This window comes from Triticum aestivum, chromosome 7A, assembly GCF_018294505.1.
Source record: "Triticum aestivum cultivar Chinese Spring chromosome 7A, IWGSC CS RefSeq v2.1, whole genome shotgun sequence".
Taxonomy (NCBI): Eukaryota; Viridiplantae; Streptophyta; class Magnoliopsida; order Poales; family Poaceae; genus Triticum; species Triticum aestivum.
This window is the reverse complement of record NC_057812.1, coordinates 713732104-713750670: the sequence shown is the minus strand read 5'-3', so window position 1 is coordinate 713750670 and position 18567 is coordinate 713732104. Positions and strand designations below refer to the sequence as shown.

Below are 18567 nucleotides of genomic sequence, written 5' to 3'. Positions count from 1 at the left end.
CTCCGGACCCCGGTGGTACCGGTACGACCGGACCAACCGGGCCACCACCGCACGAGTACCGCATCAAAACAGAGGCCAGACCGGTACTTGGGCGGTGCCTGGCCGGAACAACCGCCCTAGTCCTTGTTGAGCATTGGCGGTACCACCGCCCGGAAGCAGCGGTACAACCGCTCGAACAAAGCTGGTCAGCGCCAAGACCCAGCGGTACAACCGCTCCGGAGAGCGGTACAACCGTTGGAGCCCACAGTAGACAGTAGGAAGGAAGGGGAAGACAAGAGAGGGGTGAGGTAAGTGTACGTGAATGGATACCCCCAACACTTTCCAATGTGGATTCCCTCTTAATAGTACGGGTTCCCTATGACCAAAAGAGATAAACAAACGTGTAGAAAACATCGTCTTCGATCCTTTTTTCTTCAAAGAGAATAGCTAACCGAAGAAGACCTAAAACCGAAACCTGAAACACTTAGCATAAGATTAGGTCAATAAAGGGTTGTCATCATCCTCCAAAACACAAAGTAGGGAAATGACCTTACAATCATCCATGCCACTTGTGTCCATGAGTCGTGTTATTTTTCTTTACAATCTATCGATGAGCATTACACATATTGTGCTCTTACCCGATGTGTGCCTGCCTGATGGTGCTTTGACCCACTTTCTTACTACAAACTTTCTAAAACTTGAACTAGTATATGAAGCCCTTCCGGCGCTCCACATGGTATTGTTTCTTTGGCCCACCATGGCAAATTTTTTTTTGCTAATGGGGCCCCAAATCAATGGACAGAAAAATAGTGGCTTATGCTAGATACAACCTCCACGAGAATCACCACATCTCATTAGTTCACTCCCTCAATCTTCACTTGGTTTGCGTTCTCGCATCTTCTCAACCAAGAGAGGCAAGATCATGGTAATACGTGTGGAGATAACTATATGGAAACCACCAACTAACGTGGGAAATTTACTCATATAAATTCCTCGATAACTCCCTAATTTACTCGGCACACATGCATCCCCGCGCGATTACGTATACAAAAGCCTTGCATGCCCTTTCAGAGAGAGACACCACGATTAAACCGCGCATTGCACACAATAGAAAGCTATTGATTTCCTCGATTAACTAAGCACTATAATCGAGGTGGCCTTATAAATACCAGCCGCCTTCGCCGGCCCTCTGGTCCAACAAACCCGGACATAGGAAGTATACATCAACTCCTGGACCTATATGGGAGTTGTCTGTCCAAACACACCATATTGATGCATGCTCCATTTTATTTTACCAACAGTTAAAGCAAAACAATGTGATGGGTAACTCCATAACATTCTTACTAGTTAGCCTTGTCCACGCGGGCTCTTGTCGACCCCTTGAATCATAACAGACCCAGTTCGACGATGACATGATATCATCACTCTATTTTTACCGTCCTAACTGACCTTCGTCACCTTTTTGCCTTATCGAATCTTTGCTAGCCCGTCGTCCCGAGTCTTGACCACCCCAACACTCCTCACACTTTGCCGTCGTGGTGCCCCTCACCCTCCTCCGATGGCCATCCCGCCACCTCTCATCTCCTTCCGCCCTTCACGACCAGCCCCCCCCCCCCCCCCCCCCCCCCCCGAGGGGCGCGACAAAACCGAGCTCTACCCAGCTGTGGCCATCGCCTTTGCCAGACCAGCCTCCCCCTCCCCCCATGGTTAGAGGGCGCGCGACGAACCGACCTGTTCCTCACCGCAGCCATCACCTTCGCATCTTCGTTGGCCGACGGAGCATGGGGAGTGGACCGCCGGAGGAGAAGACACTAGTCGGCCCTCGAAAAAAAGAAAAAGAAAAGAGAAGGCAAGGGCAAGTCACGCATGTGGCACGTGGGAGAGAAGGGTCAGGGTCCGGCCGTCGCCGGACATCCTCGACCGTCGGAACAGGTCGCGTGCCTTGCCTTGCCTAGCCGATGCGAACCGGCCTACCTACCTAGTATTAAGGCCCAACCCAACCCTGGCGCCGCACCGTACGCACGCGCCCCGCCCACCGCCGCCGGCCGACGCCATCCACAGATCCGATCCCACCCCACCCCAAACCCTAGCGCCAGCCACCCCCAGCTCCTGCCGTCTCCTTGCCGGCTGGCCAAGCAAGCAGAGCAACACAAGCAAAGCCAAAGCCGATTTCCCCACCCGCGAGAGATCTCGCGCAAACCCTAGAATTTCCCTCCCCCCACCGGCGACTCGGCGCGCGGCCATGGATCCGGCCCCGCCCTACGACCACCGGCGCGGCGGCGGCGGCGGGCACTACTACCCCGCCCAGCAGCACCACCACCACCACAACGGCGGCCACTTCGCGCCGGGAGGGGGCGGCGGGCCCGTGCGGTCCAGGCACGAGCAGTACGACCCGTACGAGGCCTTCCCGCCGCCGCCGTACCACCACCCGCCCCCCTCCGACCACCACCCGCGCCTCCACCACTACCACAACCAGCAGCTGCCCCCGCCTCCCCCCCTGCCGCCGCCGCCGCCGCACCGCCCCGCCTACGCGGCCCCTCCCCCGCCTCCTCCTCCCGAGGCCTACTCCACCCCGCCCCCGCCACCGCCCCCGTACCACAGCTCGCCCGCTCCCCACTACCACGGCCACCAGCGCCAACCCGACGAGGAGTTCCGCCGCAACGCTGGGCACCACCACCAGCACCACCACCAGCAGCATCAGCAGCCACAGCACCACCATCAACAGCAGCAGCAGCAGCACCACCACCACCACCATCAACAGCAGCATCAGCAGCCCCCGTGGGAGGACCCTGAGGAGCGCAGGCGCAGATTCGCCCCTGCTCACCAGGAGCCCGAGGACGACAGGCGCAGATACGCCCCTGCTCACCAGGAGCCAGAGGAAGACAGGCGCAGATACCCCCCTGCTCACCAGGAGCCAGAGGAAGACAGGCGCAGATACGCCCCTGCTCACCAGGAGCCTGAGGACGACAGGCGCAGATACACGTCCCCCCACCAGCACCGTCTCTCGCCGCCGCCCAGCCCGTGCAAGAAGCAGCGGTGCGCCTTACATGACCGGGTCGACATCGAGAGCACCTCCAGCTCTGGCCCGCTGCCTTCACGCCATCAGAGGCAGCAGCCCCATGCCAGCTACGCCGCGGTTGACAGCTTTGTAGATAGGGCCCCTGCGCATCCTGGCTACAGCCACGAGAGCTTCTCAACACACAGCGACAGCAAGGGCAGCAGGAAGATTAATATGGTTTCACAGACGTCAACGCTGTCTGGCGAGCGTGGCTCGCCGCGCTTGCCACGTGCCACCATTGTCGCGCATCCGAGGCGCACTCCGCAGAAGGAGCCTGCCCCAAGGAGACTTTCTGTGTGGCAGAGGATAGAGGAGGGCCCTGCTGCTGCTACACGGCCGCCGCCACCGCCACCGCCAAAGGCCTTGCATATTTCACCAGCCAAGTCGAGCACTGCCGGCTCTGCTTCAAAGGGATTGGCCAGCGTGATCTCTGTGGACTGCAAGGCAAAAAGTGCTGGTAGTAATGAGGTTGACAGCACTAAAGTAATACAGAAGGATGCTGGAAAGAATGTTAGGAAGGTGTTGTCCTCAGTTCTTGTGAAACCTTCACCGGAGTCCAAGGAAAAAGAAGGGTTTGTTGAGAAGCTTCCTGGGAAGCATGATAATGTTCAGGAGAATGTGTCAGATTCCCCTAGTAAAAGTCTGGGCTTAGCTGGTCGTCCTGTGGCTGGTGTCAAGAAAGTGAAGAAGATAGTTATCAAGAAGATTGTGAGGAGGATTGTTGGCAAGGATAAACAAATTAGTAGCGAAATTGTATCTGAGAAGAGGGATAATATTGATGCTATTGCAAATGCTTCTGAAAAAGAAGAGGGTGAAATCATAACCTCATCGCTGGAAAAGGATACTGTATCTGAACATAATATGGTAAGCACTAGTGGTACAGCTGGAGCTGGTAATGGTGTGAATGTCCAGAAGGGTGAAAATAGCAACTCGATAAATCCACGTAAAAGGAAAGCCACTTCAGCCATCGAGTCCAAGAAAATTCTTGATTCAACAAATCGTAGTGGGAGTAAGCACCTTGGAAAGGAAGACAATAGAAGCTCCATGGGTCGAGGTGATATTATTGCTGCTTCAGCCATTAAATCTACAGAAGCACTTGCTACAAGACGAAGTGAGCATCCTGGGAAAGGAGATAGGAGCTCCATGGATTCAGGTTTTAGGAGTGCAACTTTGGTGTCTACGAATGATAATTATCAGGAGGAGGGTGAAATCATGCCTCTTTCAGGTGAAACGAGTGCTGCAGTTACAAGTAATCCTCTGAGAATTTCTAATAGGCATACAGAATCTAGCATGAAAGAGAGCAGAGCTCCTAAGAATGTCAGTAAAAAAAACACTGTTTGCACAAATGGAGTTACTGTAAATCATGATACGGCAGAAATTTCTGGAAGTGAGGATGCTAGGAGGGAAGACAATGGCATCTTGATTAACACAAGCGAAGAGGATGTTCGCCGTGTAAGTAGTACACCAGAAGTTACTATATGCAAGAGAAAGGGTGCTCAGAAAGGTGAGGGTATGATTCTGACTGGTTTAGGTGAAAATAGTATTGGTAATGTTTCTGTGGCACACCATGTGAAGATTTCTAATACAAGGGAACTCGATGTGAATGAGGATACCAGGACCAAAGAGAGCCAAATCCCCATAGAATTATGTCAAACTAACACTTCGAAAACAATACACCACTTGGAAGCTCCTGATACATCAGAAACTACCATGAGCAAGTTTGTTGGGAGGAAAGTGGGCAAAAGCCTCATGGGGTCAACTGAAAGACATGCTACCACCACATGTAATTCTGGGAGCACTCCAGAATTTAATTTAGCTGGTGGATTCGGCAATAGCCACAAGGAAGATCTTCTCAATGACGGAACTGCTTTCAATGAAACAGATGCTCCCCTGGAAGTTGAAGGTAGAGATTTCTTTAATCTGTCATGTTCCAGAAATGTTGAAAGCATGAATGTGCCACCATTAGATGATGATCTTATGGAGGATTTAACCCGGGATATTGTTTTGAATAATGGTATAGAAAGGGGTGCTACAGCTCAGGTAGCAGAACTGATCAATCTTCACAGAGGTCATCTGTCTCCCGAGATTGATTTTCCCTTGGCACATTCCCGTGAATCTTCATCTTCTGGTAACAGCGAGCAGTCTGTTCCTACAACTTTGACACTTGGCAGTAATTTCTATTTCAGTAATAACATCGAAAGTGAGCGACAGCTCAAGGAAAACCATGAGCTGCTGGAAGGGCAGAAAGGATTAGATGTTTCCACAGTGACAGAATTTGATAGTCTTGTAAAACAAAAAGGTGTGGCTGATGATGACTCAGTTGGTGTAGGTTCTCAAAATTGGCTGACTTTACCGCCAGCGGTCAACAGCATTGCTATGTCTGAGCAGTTTGTGACTAACGATGCTACTGTTAGGAAAGATAGGATAGGTTTGGATCAGAGCGTGGATAATGACACTTCTGTTAGTCAGGATCATGATACTGCACAAGGTTTGGAGCAGTGTGGAAGTGTGGATGCTTTCTCTAGTCAGGTTAACAGCATTAGGCTATCTGTATCTGGTAGTGATATGCCTCAGTCAGACTCATTGACACCCAAAGAGATCAGTGGCGTTGTTGAGAAACATGGTGAGATAGTTCTCTCGGGTTTGCACTCTATTAGTTCAATAAATGTTGTAGATCAACATGATAATCAAATGGTGGATATTTCTGTGGGCAACCCAACTGAACCTGCTATCCCAGCTGTAGAATCTATTGATGTGATGGATGCAGAGCTAGTTTCTCCTCAGGTATCTGTTGAGCCGGATAATACCTATGACAGTAATAAAGGAATCAGTGGTGATGTTGAGAAACATGGGGAGGTAGTTCTCTCTGGTTTGCACTCTATTAGTTCAATAAATGTTGTTGATCAACATGATCATCAGATGGTGGATAATCCTGTGGGTAACCCAATTGAACCTGCCATCCCAGCTGTGGAATCTACTGATGTGATGGATACAACGCTTTCTCCTCAGGTATCTGTTGAGCCAGATAATAATACCTATAACAGTAATACTGAAGGTTCTGTGGTTAACTCAAGCACAAAGCGAGATTTGTTGTCTTCTTGGATTGAATCCATTGCGTCAGAAGCTAAAAAGGATCATCAACAATGCAAATCTACTTTACCTTCTATTAGTTTGCCAGTCTTAGCACCAAAGGAGGATAGCAGGAGAGCAGGATTGGACTCGGTTGGAAACCCTGTGGGGAAGTCTCCTCAGATAAATTGTACAAGCTCTATGCCTCCCAAGGTAGCTCCTAAACAGGCGAATTTGCCCAGTTCATCCCGAGAGCCTCCTCGTGTAAGTTCAAATCCAAGGCACAAGACATGGCATCGTGGTGACATGACATCTTCTACATCTTTGCTCAGTTCACAGCCTTCAGGATTACCGCCTAAACAACCACCAAGGCAGAATGACAAAACTCAAAACTCTTATATACGCAAGGGTAACGCCCTTATTAGAAATCCAGCAACAGGAAAACTTTCTCATTCTTCTAGTCTGGATACTCAGAATAAGTTGAATAAGCCTGTGATGAGGAGAAGCATGAACTTTGTCAGGAAAGTTGATTCAAATGATTCTGCAGCACGTTCGAGCTTTACAGTTGAAAGACCTAAGACTCCTCCTTTACCACTTCATGCCAAATCCATCAATTCAACCACAAGCCTTCCAGAGCAGTTGCCTAAAACTTTGCCCAAGCAGCATGTTCCTGAAACTGAAAAAGAAGATTCGGCTAGGCAATTAAACTCAGGTGTTGATACCCCAAGCATTAAAAGTGCACAAACACCTGAACCCTCAGATGCTAGTAAAGTGGTTTATGTTAGACCGAAATCAAATCAATTGGTTGCTGCACAGAGGCAGCACCCTGATGACCCGACTAAAAGTTCTACAGATAAGGTTTTATCACAGCAGCCACCCACAGCCTCTGATTTATATTTCAAGAAGCGGAAAAATCAGATTATTTTGAGTTCATCTTCCTCTGATGGTCAGAATACAAAAGAGATTGCACCTGCTGAGAGCTTAAATTCAGGTGAGAGTAATGTACAAATTGCATCCTCGAACAACAGTATCAATGGTTTAAAGGAGAGACCACATAAAGGTATTCTGTTTTCTTGTATTCTTTGTTTTCCTTCTGAGGCATACCACAACTGCAACCTTATACTTGAATAAGAAAGCAATGCTAATTCATTAAACTACCATTTGCTCAAACTTTTCTAAATGCAGCTCTTCGGACAAATAATATGGGAACTTCCTCGCACGTGTGGACACTCAGTGGGCAACAACCACAGAGGAAAGGATCTGCGGGAACTAGTTATGCGAAGGCCTTCCCACGTATTCTTCCATGGAAAAGAAAAATATACTGCAAGAATTTTAGAAACAGTCACACTCAGAATGTGAGCTCCTTACGAATAGTCAGGTAACATTAGCAGACTAGCCTGAACTTCTTTCTTTCTCTATTGAGCCATTCATTCAATTTGTTTATAGCAAGTCTTTGCCCCTTATCATGTAACAGAAAACTATTACAAACCAAGAAGAGAGATATGATTTATACTGTCTCAACTAATGGATTCTCTATACGGAAATCTGGCGTGTTAAGTGTTGGTGGATCAAGTTTGAAATGGTCACGATCTCTTGAGAAGCGTTCTCAAAAGGTTAACGAGGTAACTTAATTGATATTCTTTGTGCATATTTTTTCGTATTCAGTATTCCGTAAGAGCCAGTTGGAGTTATTTTCATCAGATCATTATGTTCTGATGGGTTTCACCTCTAGCCTACCCTAACTTGTTTGGGACTAAAGGCTTTGTTGTTGTTGTTGTTGTTGTTGTTGTTGCTGTTGCTGTTGTTCATTATGTTCTGATGGGAAGCCCACAAGAAGTATTTGGGAGACGACTTGATTTATGTTACTGGTTGAATTTTGTTGTCTCTCAAGAAGTTTCTAACTACTTTGTCGGCTAATGTCTAACGAGAATGCTGATTCTTGCCTATATTAGTGCTGATTATACTTGACTGCTATTTAACTAGTCATAAGAGCAGCCATGCAACCAACTTTTGAAAATGCATTTAACCATTTACATATCAAGACCAAATTATTGTGTAGTGCATATATGGTGCGTTTTATAAAGTTACAACCTGGATTGCAGGAGGCTACATTGGCAGTTGCTGACGTTGGAAAAAAGAGAGGAGAAAAACGGAAACGGCAATATCTCCATTATACTGGAAGAAATGGTAATGTGTTAAACTTATTGCCACTACAGAAGAATGACTCAACTGCTAAAATAATTTATACGTGAGATACATAAGTTTGGCTGCTCCTGCTTCTCAATTGCTCTTTTTTAGTGTAATAACATAACTTCCATGCTACACCATATTGCAAGACAGATTCCCAGTTGCATTTTTATTCTATAATACTTCTGTGGTCCACTATATTACAAGTCTAAAGTTGAATTACCTACTGGCTGGACATTTTACTGCTGGTCTTAGTTAGCTAAATCATCACTTTGTGGCGATTCCATTTTGAAGTGCAGTGCATGAGACATGCTCTCTTATGCCATAATTTAAGGACCTTCTCTTATTGGTTAATAGTAATTGCATATAGCAGTGCTTCCAGTGGATGTAACGACACTGATCATTCCTCTGGTCAGTATATAATTTTTTGTTTTTACTTGATATTGGTCAAAATTTGCAGATCAATACTCTTTATCTGTTGCCGGCAATCAGTTAAGAAACAACAATCAAGCATCTTCAGATTTGAGGAGGTCATCAACTTGCAATGGGTATCTTTTTGACCATATGCTATTGCTTGCATGATGCCGTCTTAAAATAGAACTTGTTTGCATCTAGGATCTTTCAACTTTGATTTATTCTCTGATTCTCTTTATTCTGAAACAGATATGTGCGTGTTAGCAAAGGTAACCAACTGGTTAGAAACCCCAAAAAAGTAACTCGCATGCTAGCAAATGAGAAAGTTCGATGGAGTTTGCACACTGTTAGATCACGCCTGGCAAAGAAACGACAGTACTGTCAATTCTTCACTCGGTTTGGCGAGTGCAAGAAGCCTAAGGGCGAGTGTCGCTATATTCATGACCCTGCTAAAGTGACTATTTGCACTAAATTTCTTAAAGGCCTGTGTTCTGATACTAGCTGTAAACTCACTCACAAGGTAAGACATTTCTTCTTGATTCTATTGCCTATCTTGCATTTGACACTTCTTTCATTGTAAGAGTATGTTCTGCAGGTCCTCCCGGAAAGAATGCAAGATTGTTCTTATTTTCTGAAAGGTGATTCATTTCATTCGCAGTGCATCATTTTAGAATTTTGTTTCTGCAACATTTTTCTTGATCATAAGATTTGTATTCTGGCAGGTCTCTGTACCAACACAGCTTGTCCCTATAGGCATGTGAAAGTGAACTCTAAGGCTCCTGCCTGTGAAGATTTTCTAAAGGGATACTGTGCAGATGGTGATGAGGTACTTAATGATACTACTGAAATCTTTCAATCTTATTCAAGTATTACTATTGCTAGGGGGTAGAATTCAGCATTGTCCTCAAAAGCTGATAGTTAACTTGCCAAAAAAAAACCCAGACTGAACCATTGTGAAAAATGTCCCTTACAGAATGTGATGTAAACTATAATATGCCCTACCCTCCTGCCAATCATTTAGTATTATTAATTTAAAGTTCTTGGTAGGTATAATTTACTGCATGAGACTTCTTGTGTTTTTGCTGGGATCTAGGAGGACATGCATGTTCTTAGTCGTGGCAACGAGGATTATCCAGTGGGTGGTTTAGCGTTTAACTGTTGATAGGTTATCAAAATGAAGATTTTGTTAGTAGGTTGTTCTTTTTTGTTATTGGAACTTGTTTGTGCCAGATATGCTTGCAGTGTAGTTTTGCATGGTTTTGCATTGCAACCAGGTTCAGCTTTTGAACTTTGGGGCTTCCATGATCTTTTTGGGGCTTCCATTGCTAATCTTTTCATGGTCTTGAATTAATCCTCTGTTACAAGCAGTGTCGTAAAAAGCACAGCTACACATGCCCAGTCTTTGAGGCAACAGGAGAGTGCCCACAACAATCTACGTGCAAACTTCATCACCCCACCAAGAAGACAATCAAACCTAAGAGAAGCAGACCAGACACCCCCCAAAACAGTAGCTGGGGACGGTATTTTGACACCAGCATTAGACATGACAGCGAGACAAGCAAAGTTTCTTCAGGCCAAGATGACAGACAGAAACAGCAACATGATATTTTCTCAGGTGGGGACTTCACTGACTTTATCACACTTGACATTGATGGTGAAGAAGGCGTTGATGCGCTGGACAGCATACAGAGTGTTGATGCGCCGGACAGCATACAGAGTGTTGATGTGCCAGACAGCATACAGAGTGTTGATGCGCCGGACGGCATACAGCTGATGGAACTGGACTCAGGGGAACTTGGCACAGAGGCTGATGATCTTGATGCACTAATCAAACCTCTTCGGATCATGAGAACGGCAAGAGTGTGACAGGCTAACAGCTGCTGGAACTTGGACTGCGGGGAAGTTCAACATTTCAGCGTGCGGGCCTTCATAATCTTGATGCACAAGCAAAGCCGCTTTGGATCATGAGGGTAAAGAGTTTGATGGCTGATGGGACAGTGCTAAGGGGATTCAAGTTTTGGGCATGCAGATTGGTGCTCAAGCTGACTCGGACCGGTGAGAAGAACAAGGGTTTGACAAGTTTTTCGGTTATCTCGGATACCCGCTGTTGATATAGTGCTTTGCTGCGCCACACCAAGCTGCGGCGCTGACTGGGTTTTCTCTTCGACATACCCATATATAGATAGGGAAAACATGCCTGGTCATCCTTTTTTCTTTCCTTTTTTAACATCTCGTTTCCATTCATCTTGTACTTATACATAGGTTACATTGTCTCAAACATAGAGTGGGAGCAACTGGCTGTATTACCTGTGTGCTGAATGTAAAAACAGATATCATATCTGTGAAAGAAGCAATGCAACTTTATTTCTAGCCTGCCTTGTGAGCCTGTTTTCCTGTGTTTGGCATCCATGGTTGTCACACACTGGTATAGAGGTATGCTGTTCGTCTATGTTGCAGATGGTGCAAACCGTAGACGTGTACAGGAGTACTTCTCTCTTCATATGTTCGAAGCAATAAGCAGAGGTTCGACGACACGGATATCTTTTTCTTTATCAAGTACATGTAGATAGTTGCACATGAACAAAAAATCAAGCTAGCTGGACATACTGATACTTGTCACCAAACGAGAAGATCTTACACACAAAAAGGAAGAAGAACAAAACTGGTGCCAGAATACAGTTGCAGAACCAAAAAAGTTGAAAAAACTGGAGCCGTATGCCGTGTTTGTATGTAGCTCATGCCGGTCGAGGGACAGGGCTGGCATCTGCTGGAGAGATTGTCACGGACCGCAGTAGCTCCAGCGAGCTCGATAGCCCGAGAAAATGCGAGAGGATGGTGTTGGCTGAAGCCTGTCCATGACGAGAGACAATGACAATTAATACTCAAAATGAAGTGCCAAGTTAAAAAAGATTCTACTCCCTAGATACATCCGTTTCAACGACAATTCATATGGATAGGAGAGAGAGTAGAAAATGTGATCCTATGTCCGGCAATTTAAAGGTGTTCTTAATATTTGTGAAGATGGCACATTTTGTTACTAACCCTGTAGATCAAAGTTCGCATTACAAAACTCAAACAGACCACTTTGCAAGATGGGAGCAAAATGACCACCCCTGGAAGCTATTTTCATTCTTCAAACAATCAAAATGAAGGGAAGATACAATGCATACCTGAACAAGAAAAACATCCAGAGCAAGAACTGGGCTCTGGCCAGCGGATATCCCCTGGTAGTAGGGCACCGAGGAGGTAGTGAGAGCTTTTGCTACCAAAGCACCAACAGTCGCCTGCATCCCGAGGACCGCAGCACCCATCCCGACAACGCTGAGTACAATACTGTTCCTCAGGTTTTTAACCACAGCCGCACGCGGAGGGGCCTGTAGAAGGAGCCACTCGACTTAGTTTTGGCTAAAATGCACATATAAGCAGAACCAAGCAATATTATGTTACTTCAAAAGAGATCAAGTAGCGGTGATGCATTGTTGTACCATGATATTATGGTACCATATGCCATCAAATGAGTTGGGTGTGTTTATGAGATCAAGTTGATTGTCGACAGGTAGGCAAGGTCCGACGTCATGCAACATACTCCTATATGCAAAGGCAGTGGGTGCGTAGAAGCAATGGCTTTTCAGCAAAGAAAACGATACCGCAGTGGGACAATTATTTGGGAAACTTGAGTACCTTTTCAGGCTCGGTTGCTGTCCTCCTGAGCGTTTTGGAAAGACGGATGTAACCAAATGACCGGAACACTGACATAAAGGCGGCAACGATGGCAAGTCCGGTCGCATAGAATGTAAAGGGAGATGTTGCATTCCCGGTAGCAACTGCGGAGAACGACAAGATCCCAGCCGAAACGGTCGTGCACACCAACTGAGACCAGAATGCCAGGGTACCCAAATTCTTGAAATACCGCGCTGTTTTCTCTAGCCTTTTGCTAACCTGCAAACCAAAAAAAAAAAAACACAGAGCAAAAGATGATATATGAGCCGAGTAAACAGCATGAAGAGAAGCAATGTCATCAGTGGACCATGGAAACCATATTCTGAAACAGCACCTGGACACTTGATTTACAGCGTTAACTTTTAGCCAGATATCATACTAAGAGTAGAATACCAAAACGACAGTGGCAACTTTAGGAATCGTGGATAAAATAATATTGAAAGTTTGACATATCATGTTGAAGTCATGTAGCCACCTCATTAGCACGAAGACTTTGATAGAACAAAGAAAAGGTGTGCAGCAAAGTGTCTTTAACCAGAGAGCAAGTGGATGCACAAATTAAGCGTGTGGAGTGAGAAAAGAAAAAATCCATCCCAAAACATATACTAGTTGATGCAGGTATCTAAGTGTTGGCTAGGTAAACGCCCCGTAGTAAGAGGGGTAGTTATGAACCCTGTGGACCACCCCCATGGGGGCGGTTAAGGGAAAGCTCCCATTGGTAGAAAAAAACCCACAACCCCTTGGCCCAGTATCAGCCCTGCTGCGCTTGGAAGAAGAACTACATCCCCACTGCTCAGTATCAGGCCTGCTGCCCTGCAGGATTGAACAAGGATTGCCCATGCTCTGTCTGCATATCCTTAATGAACACGAACTCTGAAGTGTCAGCATGTACCTCACGGTTTCCCAGTCATTCGTGCAGCAATCGGGCAAATGGCAAGAGGCTGCGAGAATCTGAATTTCCCAGAGGCACTAGACCAGGAGGCAGAGCCGGCGTTGGTCTTTTGGTTGGGCAACAGGAACCCCACTAAGCACGATGGTATCACAAACTGTCACTACTAACTAGGGCTCAGCAGATCAGCGGGGGGACGGGGGAGGGAGCGGGGCGGCACCTGGGCGAGCTTGGCGCGCTCGGCCTCCTCCTCGGCGGACAGCGGCGCGGGCTCCGGCTCGGCGGGACCCGGCGCCGCGGCGGCGAGGCGGGGCCGGACGGCCGCGGCGCGGAGGGCGGGCGCCGCGCGGCCGGGGGCGGAGGAGGCGCGGGGCGCGGGAGGCCGCCGCCGTAGCGTCGCGAGGCGCGGCGGAGGCGCCGCCGGCGGGGAGAGCAGGAGCGCGAGCATTTTGCGCGTGGGTCCCTTTGTTTTTTGGGGGGCTCTCAACTTCTGAATTCTGATCTTGGCTTGGGAACAGAGCAAGGAAGCTCCTACTCCTACTGCACAATCCACTTCTTTGCAAAAGTGCCATTCCACAATAATACCACCTAGATTTTTCTTTTAGAATCAACAATCCCACTAGGTTTTGTTTTTCGTTTTGAGACTAACAATACCACTAGGTGCTTACAACATCCTTTTTTGGAGAGCTACTCCGTGTCAGAAAGCGTCTTACATCATGGGACAGATGGAGCAAGTGCTTACAACATCTAGGTATGGGCAGTCCGGGCCAATGGGCCCGGCCCAAAAGCATGGGCTAGGGTTTCACTTTGCCGTCCAAAGGGTGGAATTTTTTTTGGGTATAGCTATAGAACCAAAAAATTGGGCCTCTGCCCATGTTGGCTCGGCCATGAGCTCTCCACCGTGGCACATGCAGTCGGTCATGTCTGACGAATCATCTCGCTACAGCAGCGTGTCTGTTTCGATCCGGCGGCAAATCGTGCGCCACCGACGGCGGAGTGAGCCTGAATCCGGCAAGGCCACCCGTGCTGCTTTGCGCCTGTCAATGCCCTCTTGATAAGGAAGCTTCTTACACAACATGGAATCTAGAACGAGAGTTCTTCATCCACGCTGGCCGTAGAAAAGTATATGGCAGAAAATCTCTCTCCGTGTCAGCAAATTGGCATGCATACAAATCTCACGTTGGTCACATCATTATGTATACATATGTTGCAGAAATGAGTCTGTTTCCGCACATGGATATGGGCCTATCTTGTGAAGAAATACTTAAGCAAGCTGCCGGAGTACTACCATAGACCACTGCGACATCAGCTAGATGAGAGGCAACTCGAAAACAACGAGATGTGAGAGCAAATTAGAAAATTCAAGAAGCTTCGATACGCAATCCTAGCTTGTGTTATGATTGGGCTCGTATCCTAGCCAGATTTGTTAGAATAAATCCGAGGCATACCATCGATCATCTGAGGATCAAGCAATTACATGAGAACAACATCAAGATTTGTTAACGAGGTTCATCAATATAGCTACATTCCCGGGGCCTGACTATGGACGCTCCTCCCCAAGATACCGCGACAATACCGCACCAGGTCGTCCTCGACACCGGCACACGCCGCCGGCTTCCCCTGTGCTCCCGTGCAATTATGTTGGCATAAGCTACATCATGTGTTTACCCCCGCTATATAAAAAAGGCCTATGATACAAGTGTCTTACTTGAACACGACTCCATATCCTATCTAAACACAATACAACTGCAAGTCCAACTGTAGCCTATCTTGTACACTATATTCGACACAACTCTAACAAACTCCACCTTGACGAATATTCTTCACCATTTTGAATTTGTCCATGCATCAAACTTCCATGTACACTAGACTTGAGCTTATCCCATGAGAACCGCTGCTACTCCAAAGACTCCATATGACTCCACCTGCAACTTGTAGTCCCTTCTTTTCTTGACCACAGTCAACACTCGAGCAAAATTAAGTTTCTTGTTACTCTAATTTGCGCTCCCAACTTCCAGAATATCAGTCCAACACCATCACACACTGATCACTGATAACCCACAAGTATAGGGGATCGCAACAGTTTTCGATAAGTAAGAGTGTCGAACCCAACGAGGAGCTAAAGGTAGAACAAATATTCCCTCAAGTTCTATCGACCACCGATACAACTCTACGCACGCTTGACGTTCGCTTTACCTAGAACAAGTATGAAATTAGAAGTACTTTGTAGGTGTTTTTGGATAGGTTTGCAAGATAATAAAGAGTACGTAAATAAAAAGTAGGGGCTGTTTAGATAAAAAAATAATAAAATAAATATAGCGAGTGTGAAAAAGTGGTGGTAGGAGTTGCGAAATTGCCCCTAAGCAATTGACTACTTTACTAGACCGATAGCAAGTATTATGTGGGAGAGGCCACTGCTAGCATGTCATCCCTGACTTGGAATTCTATGCACTTATGATTGGAACTATTAGTAAGCATCCGCAACTACTAACGTTCATTAAGGTAAAACCCAATCATAGCATTAAGATATATTGGTCCCCCTTCAACCCCGTATGCATCAATTTCTATGTTAGGTTGAAGCTTCTGTCACTCTTGCCCTCCAATACATAGTCCTATCAACATACAACTAACCCTATGGTGTGATCCACGCGCGCAATCATATGATGGGCACCAAAGGACAACAACATAACCACAAGCAAATTAAATCAATCATAGCAATTCATCAACCACCGATAGGACAACGAAAATCTACTCAGACATCATAGGATGGCAACACATCATTGGATAATAATATGAAGCATAAAGCACCATGTTCAAGTAGAGGGTACAGCGGGTTGCGGGAGAGTGGACCGCTGTAGATAGAGGGGGGAAGGTGATGGAGATATTGATGAAGATGGCGGAGGTGTTGGTGTAGATCGCGATGATGATGATGGCCCCCGGTGGCACTCCGGTGCCACCGGAAGCGAGGGGGAGAGAGCCCCCTCCTTCTTCTTCTTCCTTGACCTCCTCCCTAGATGGGAGAAGGGTTTACCCTCTGGTCCATGGCCTCCATGGCACGGGAGGGGCGAGAGCCCCTCCGAGATTGGATCTGTCTCTCTGTCTCTCTTTGTTTCTGCGTTCTTAGATTCTTCCCTTTTACCCTTTTTTATATTCCCGGAGATCCGTAACTCCGATTGGGCTGAAATTTTGACACGATCTCTATCCGGAAATTAGCTTTCTTGCGGTGAAAGAAGGGCTCCAACCGCCTTACGGGGTGGCCACGAGGGTCAGGGGCGCGCCTGACACCCTGGGGCGCGCCCCCTACCTCGTGGGCCCCTCGAGCATCGTCTCGCGTGGATTCTTCTTCCCAAAAATCATATATGTTCCAAAAAAATCTCCGTTAGTTTTTATTCCATTTGGACTCCGTTTGATATGGATATTCTGCGAAACAAAAAACATGCAACAAACAGGAACTGACACTGGGCACTAGATCAATATGTTAGTCCCAAAAATAGTATAAAAAGTTGCCAAAAGTATATGAAAGTTGAATAATATTGGCATGGAATAATCAAAAATTATAGATACGACGGAGACGTATCAGCATCCCCAAGCTTAATTCCCGCTCGTCCTCGAGTAGGTAAATGATAAAAAAGATAATTTTTGATGTGGAATGCTACCTAGCATAATTTTGATCATATGTCTAATCATGGCATGAATATTAAGATACGAGTGATTCAAAGCAACAGTCTATCATTTGACATGAAAACAATAATACTTCAAGCCCACTAATAAAGCAATCATGTCTTTTCAAAATAACATGGCCAAAGAAAGTTATCCCTACAAAATCATATAGTCTGGCTATGCTCCATCTTCACCACACAAAATATTCACATCATGCACAACCCCGATGACAAGCCAAGCAATTGTTTCATACTTTTGACGTTCTCAAACCTTTTCAACTTTCACGCAATACATGAGCGTGAGCCATGGACATAACACTATAGGTGGAATAGAATATGATGGTGGAGAAGACAAAAATGAGAAGATAGTCTCACATCAACTAGGCGTATCAACGGGCTACGGAGATGCCCATCAATACATATCAATGTGAGTGAGTAGGGATTACCATGCAATGATGCACTAGAGCTATAAGTGTATGAAAGCTCTAACTGAAACTAAGTGGTTGTGCATCCAACTTGCTTGCTCATGAAGACCTCGGGAATTTGAGGAAGCCCATCATCGAAATATACAAGCCAAGTTCTATAATGAAAATTCCCACTAGTATATGAAAGTGATAACTCAAGAGACTCTCTATATGAAGAACATGGTGCTACTTTGAAGCACAAGTGTGGAAAACGGATAGTAGCACTGCCCCTTCTCTCTTTTTCTCTCATTTTTTGTTTTATTTTTTTAATTTTTTGGGCCTTCTCTTTTTTTGGCCTTTCTCTTTTTTTTTCGTCCGGAGTTTCATCCCGACTTATGGGGGAATCACAGTCTCCATCATCCTTTCCTCACTAGGGCAGTGCTCTAATAATGATGATCATCACACTTTTATTTACTTACAACTTAATATTACAACTCAATGTCTAGAACAAAGTATGACTCTATATGAATGCCTCCAGCGGTGTACCGGGATGTGCAATGATCTAGTGTAGCAATGACATCAAAAAGATGGACAAGCCATGAAAACATCATGCTAGCTATCTTATGATCATGCAAAGCAATATGACAATGAATGCTCAAGTCATGTATATGATGATGATGGAAGTTGCATGGCAATATATCTCGGAATGGCTATGGAAATGCCATGATAGGTAGGTATGGTGGCTGTTTTGAGGAAGGTATATGGTGGGTTTATGGTACCGGCGAAAATTGCGCGGTACTAGAGAGGCTAGCAATGATGGAAGGGTGAGAGTGCGTATAATCCATGGACTCAACATTAGTCATAAAGAACTCACATACTTATTGCAAAAGTCTGTTAGCTATCGAAACAAAGTACTATGCACATGCTCCTAGGGGGATAGATTGGTAGGAAAAGACCATCGCTCGTTCCCGACCGCCACTCATAAGGAAGACAATCAATAAATACCTCATGCTCTGACTTCGTTACATAACGGTTCACCATACGTGCATGCTACGGGAATCACAAACTTCAACACAAGTATTTCTACAATCCATAACTACCCATTAGCATGACTCTAATATCACCATCTTTATATCGCAAAACTATTGTAAGGAATCAAACATATCATATTCAGTGATCTACAAGTTT

At 46.1% G+C, this 18567-nt stretch overlaps 2 protein-coding genes across 3 annotated transcripts; one reads left to right on the top strand and one right to left on the bottom strand.

Annotated features, from left to right (window-relative positions):
* The first annotated feature begins 1957 nt into the window (after nucleotides 1-1957).
* Nucleotides 1958-11080, top strand: LOC123149601 (uncharacterized). 2 transcript variants are annotated; one of them, XM_044569294.1, is made up of 9 exons: nucleotides 1962-7166; nucleotides 7292-7484; nucleotides 7581-7728; nucleotides 8209-8293; nucleotides 8754-8841; nucleotides 8957-9227; nucleotides 9303-9345; nucleotides 9430-9533; nucleotides 10076-11080. In XM_044569294.1, the coding sequence occupies exons 1-9, from the start codon at nucleotides 2222-2224 to the stop codon at nucleotides 10571-10573; spliced, it is 6375 nt and encodes a 2124-aa protein (XP_044425229.1). In that variant the 5' UTR covers nucleotides 1962-2221; the 3' UTR covers nucleotides 10574-11080. The 2 variants fall into 2 exon arrangements, with proteins under 2 accessions (XP_044425227.1, XP_044425229.1); XM_044569292.1 differs by having other exon boundaries at nucleotides 1958-7166; nucleotides 9303-9533.
* A 103-nt stretch (nucleotides 11081-11183) lies between these two features.
* LOC123149602 (protein TIC 21, chloroplastic) lies at nucleotides 11184-13840 on the bottom strand. Its single transcript, XM_044569295.1, has 4 exons — nucleotides 13537-13840; nucleotides 12389-12646; nucleotides 11878-12081; nucleotides 11184-11556 (listed from the first exon to the last, which is right to left on the bottom strand). Exons 1-4 carry the CDS (start codon nucleotides 13762-13764, stop codon nucleotides 11443-11445), a joined length of 804 nt encoding a protein of 267 aa, XP_044425230.1. The 5' UTR covers nucleotides 13765-13840; the 3' UTR covers nucleotides 11184-11442.
* Between the last annotated feature and the right edge of the window lie 4727 nt (nucleotides 13841-18567).

What these genes read in the sequence shown, in the direction of transcription:
- LOC123149601 (XM_044569292.1), top strand. Translation starts at nt 2,222, where the DNA reads ATGGATCCGGCCCCGCCCTACGACCACCGGCGCGGCGGCGGCGGCGGG. An exon ending in AAAGGAGAGACCACATAAAG is followed by an intron (nt 7,167 to 7,291) that starts GTATTCTGTTTT and finishes TTCTAAATGCAG; the next exon opens with CTCTTCGGACAAATAATATG. An exon ending in AGGTCATCAACTTGCAATGG is followed by an intron (nt 8,842 to 8,956) that starts GTATCTTTTTGA and finishes ATTCTGAAACAG; the next exon opens with ATATGTGCGTGTTAGCAAAG.
- LOC123149602 (XM_044569295.1), bottom strand. Translation starts at nt 13,764, where the DNA reads ATGCTCGCGCTCCTGCTCTCCCCGCCGGCGGCGCCTCCGCCGCGCCTC. An exon ending in CAGCAACCGAGCCTGAAAAG is followed by an intron (nt 12,082 to 12,388) that starts GTACTCAAGTTT and finishes CTCCTTCTACAG; the next exon opens with GCCCCTCCGCGTGCGGCTGT. An exon ending in TGGATGTTTTTCTTGTTCAG is followed by an intron (nt 11,557 to 11,877) that starts GTATGCATTGTA and finishes CGTCATGGACAG; the next exon opens with GCTTCAGCCAACACCATCCT.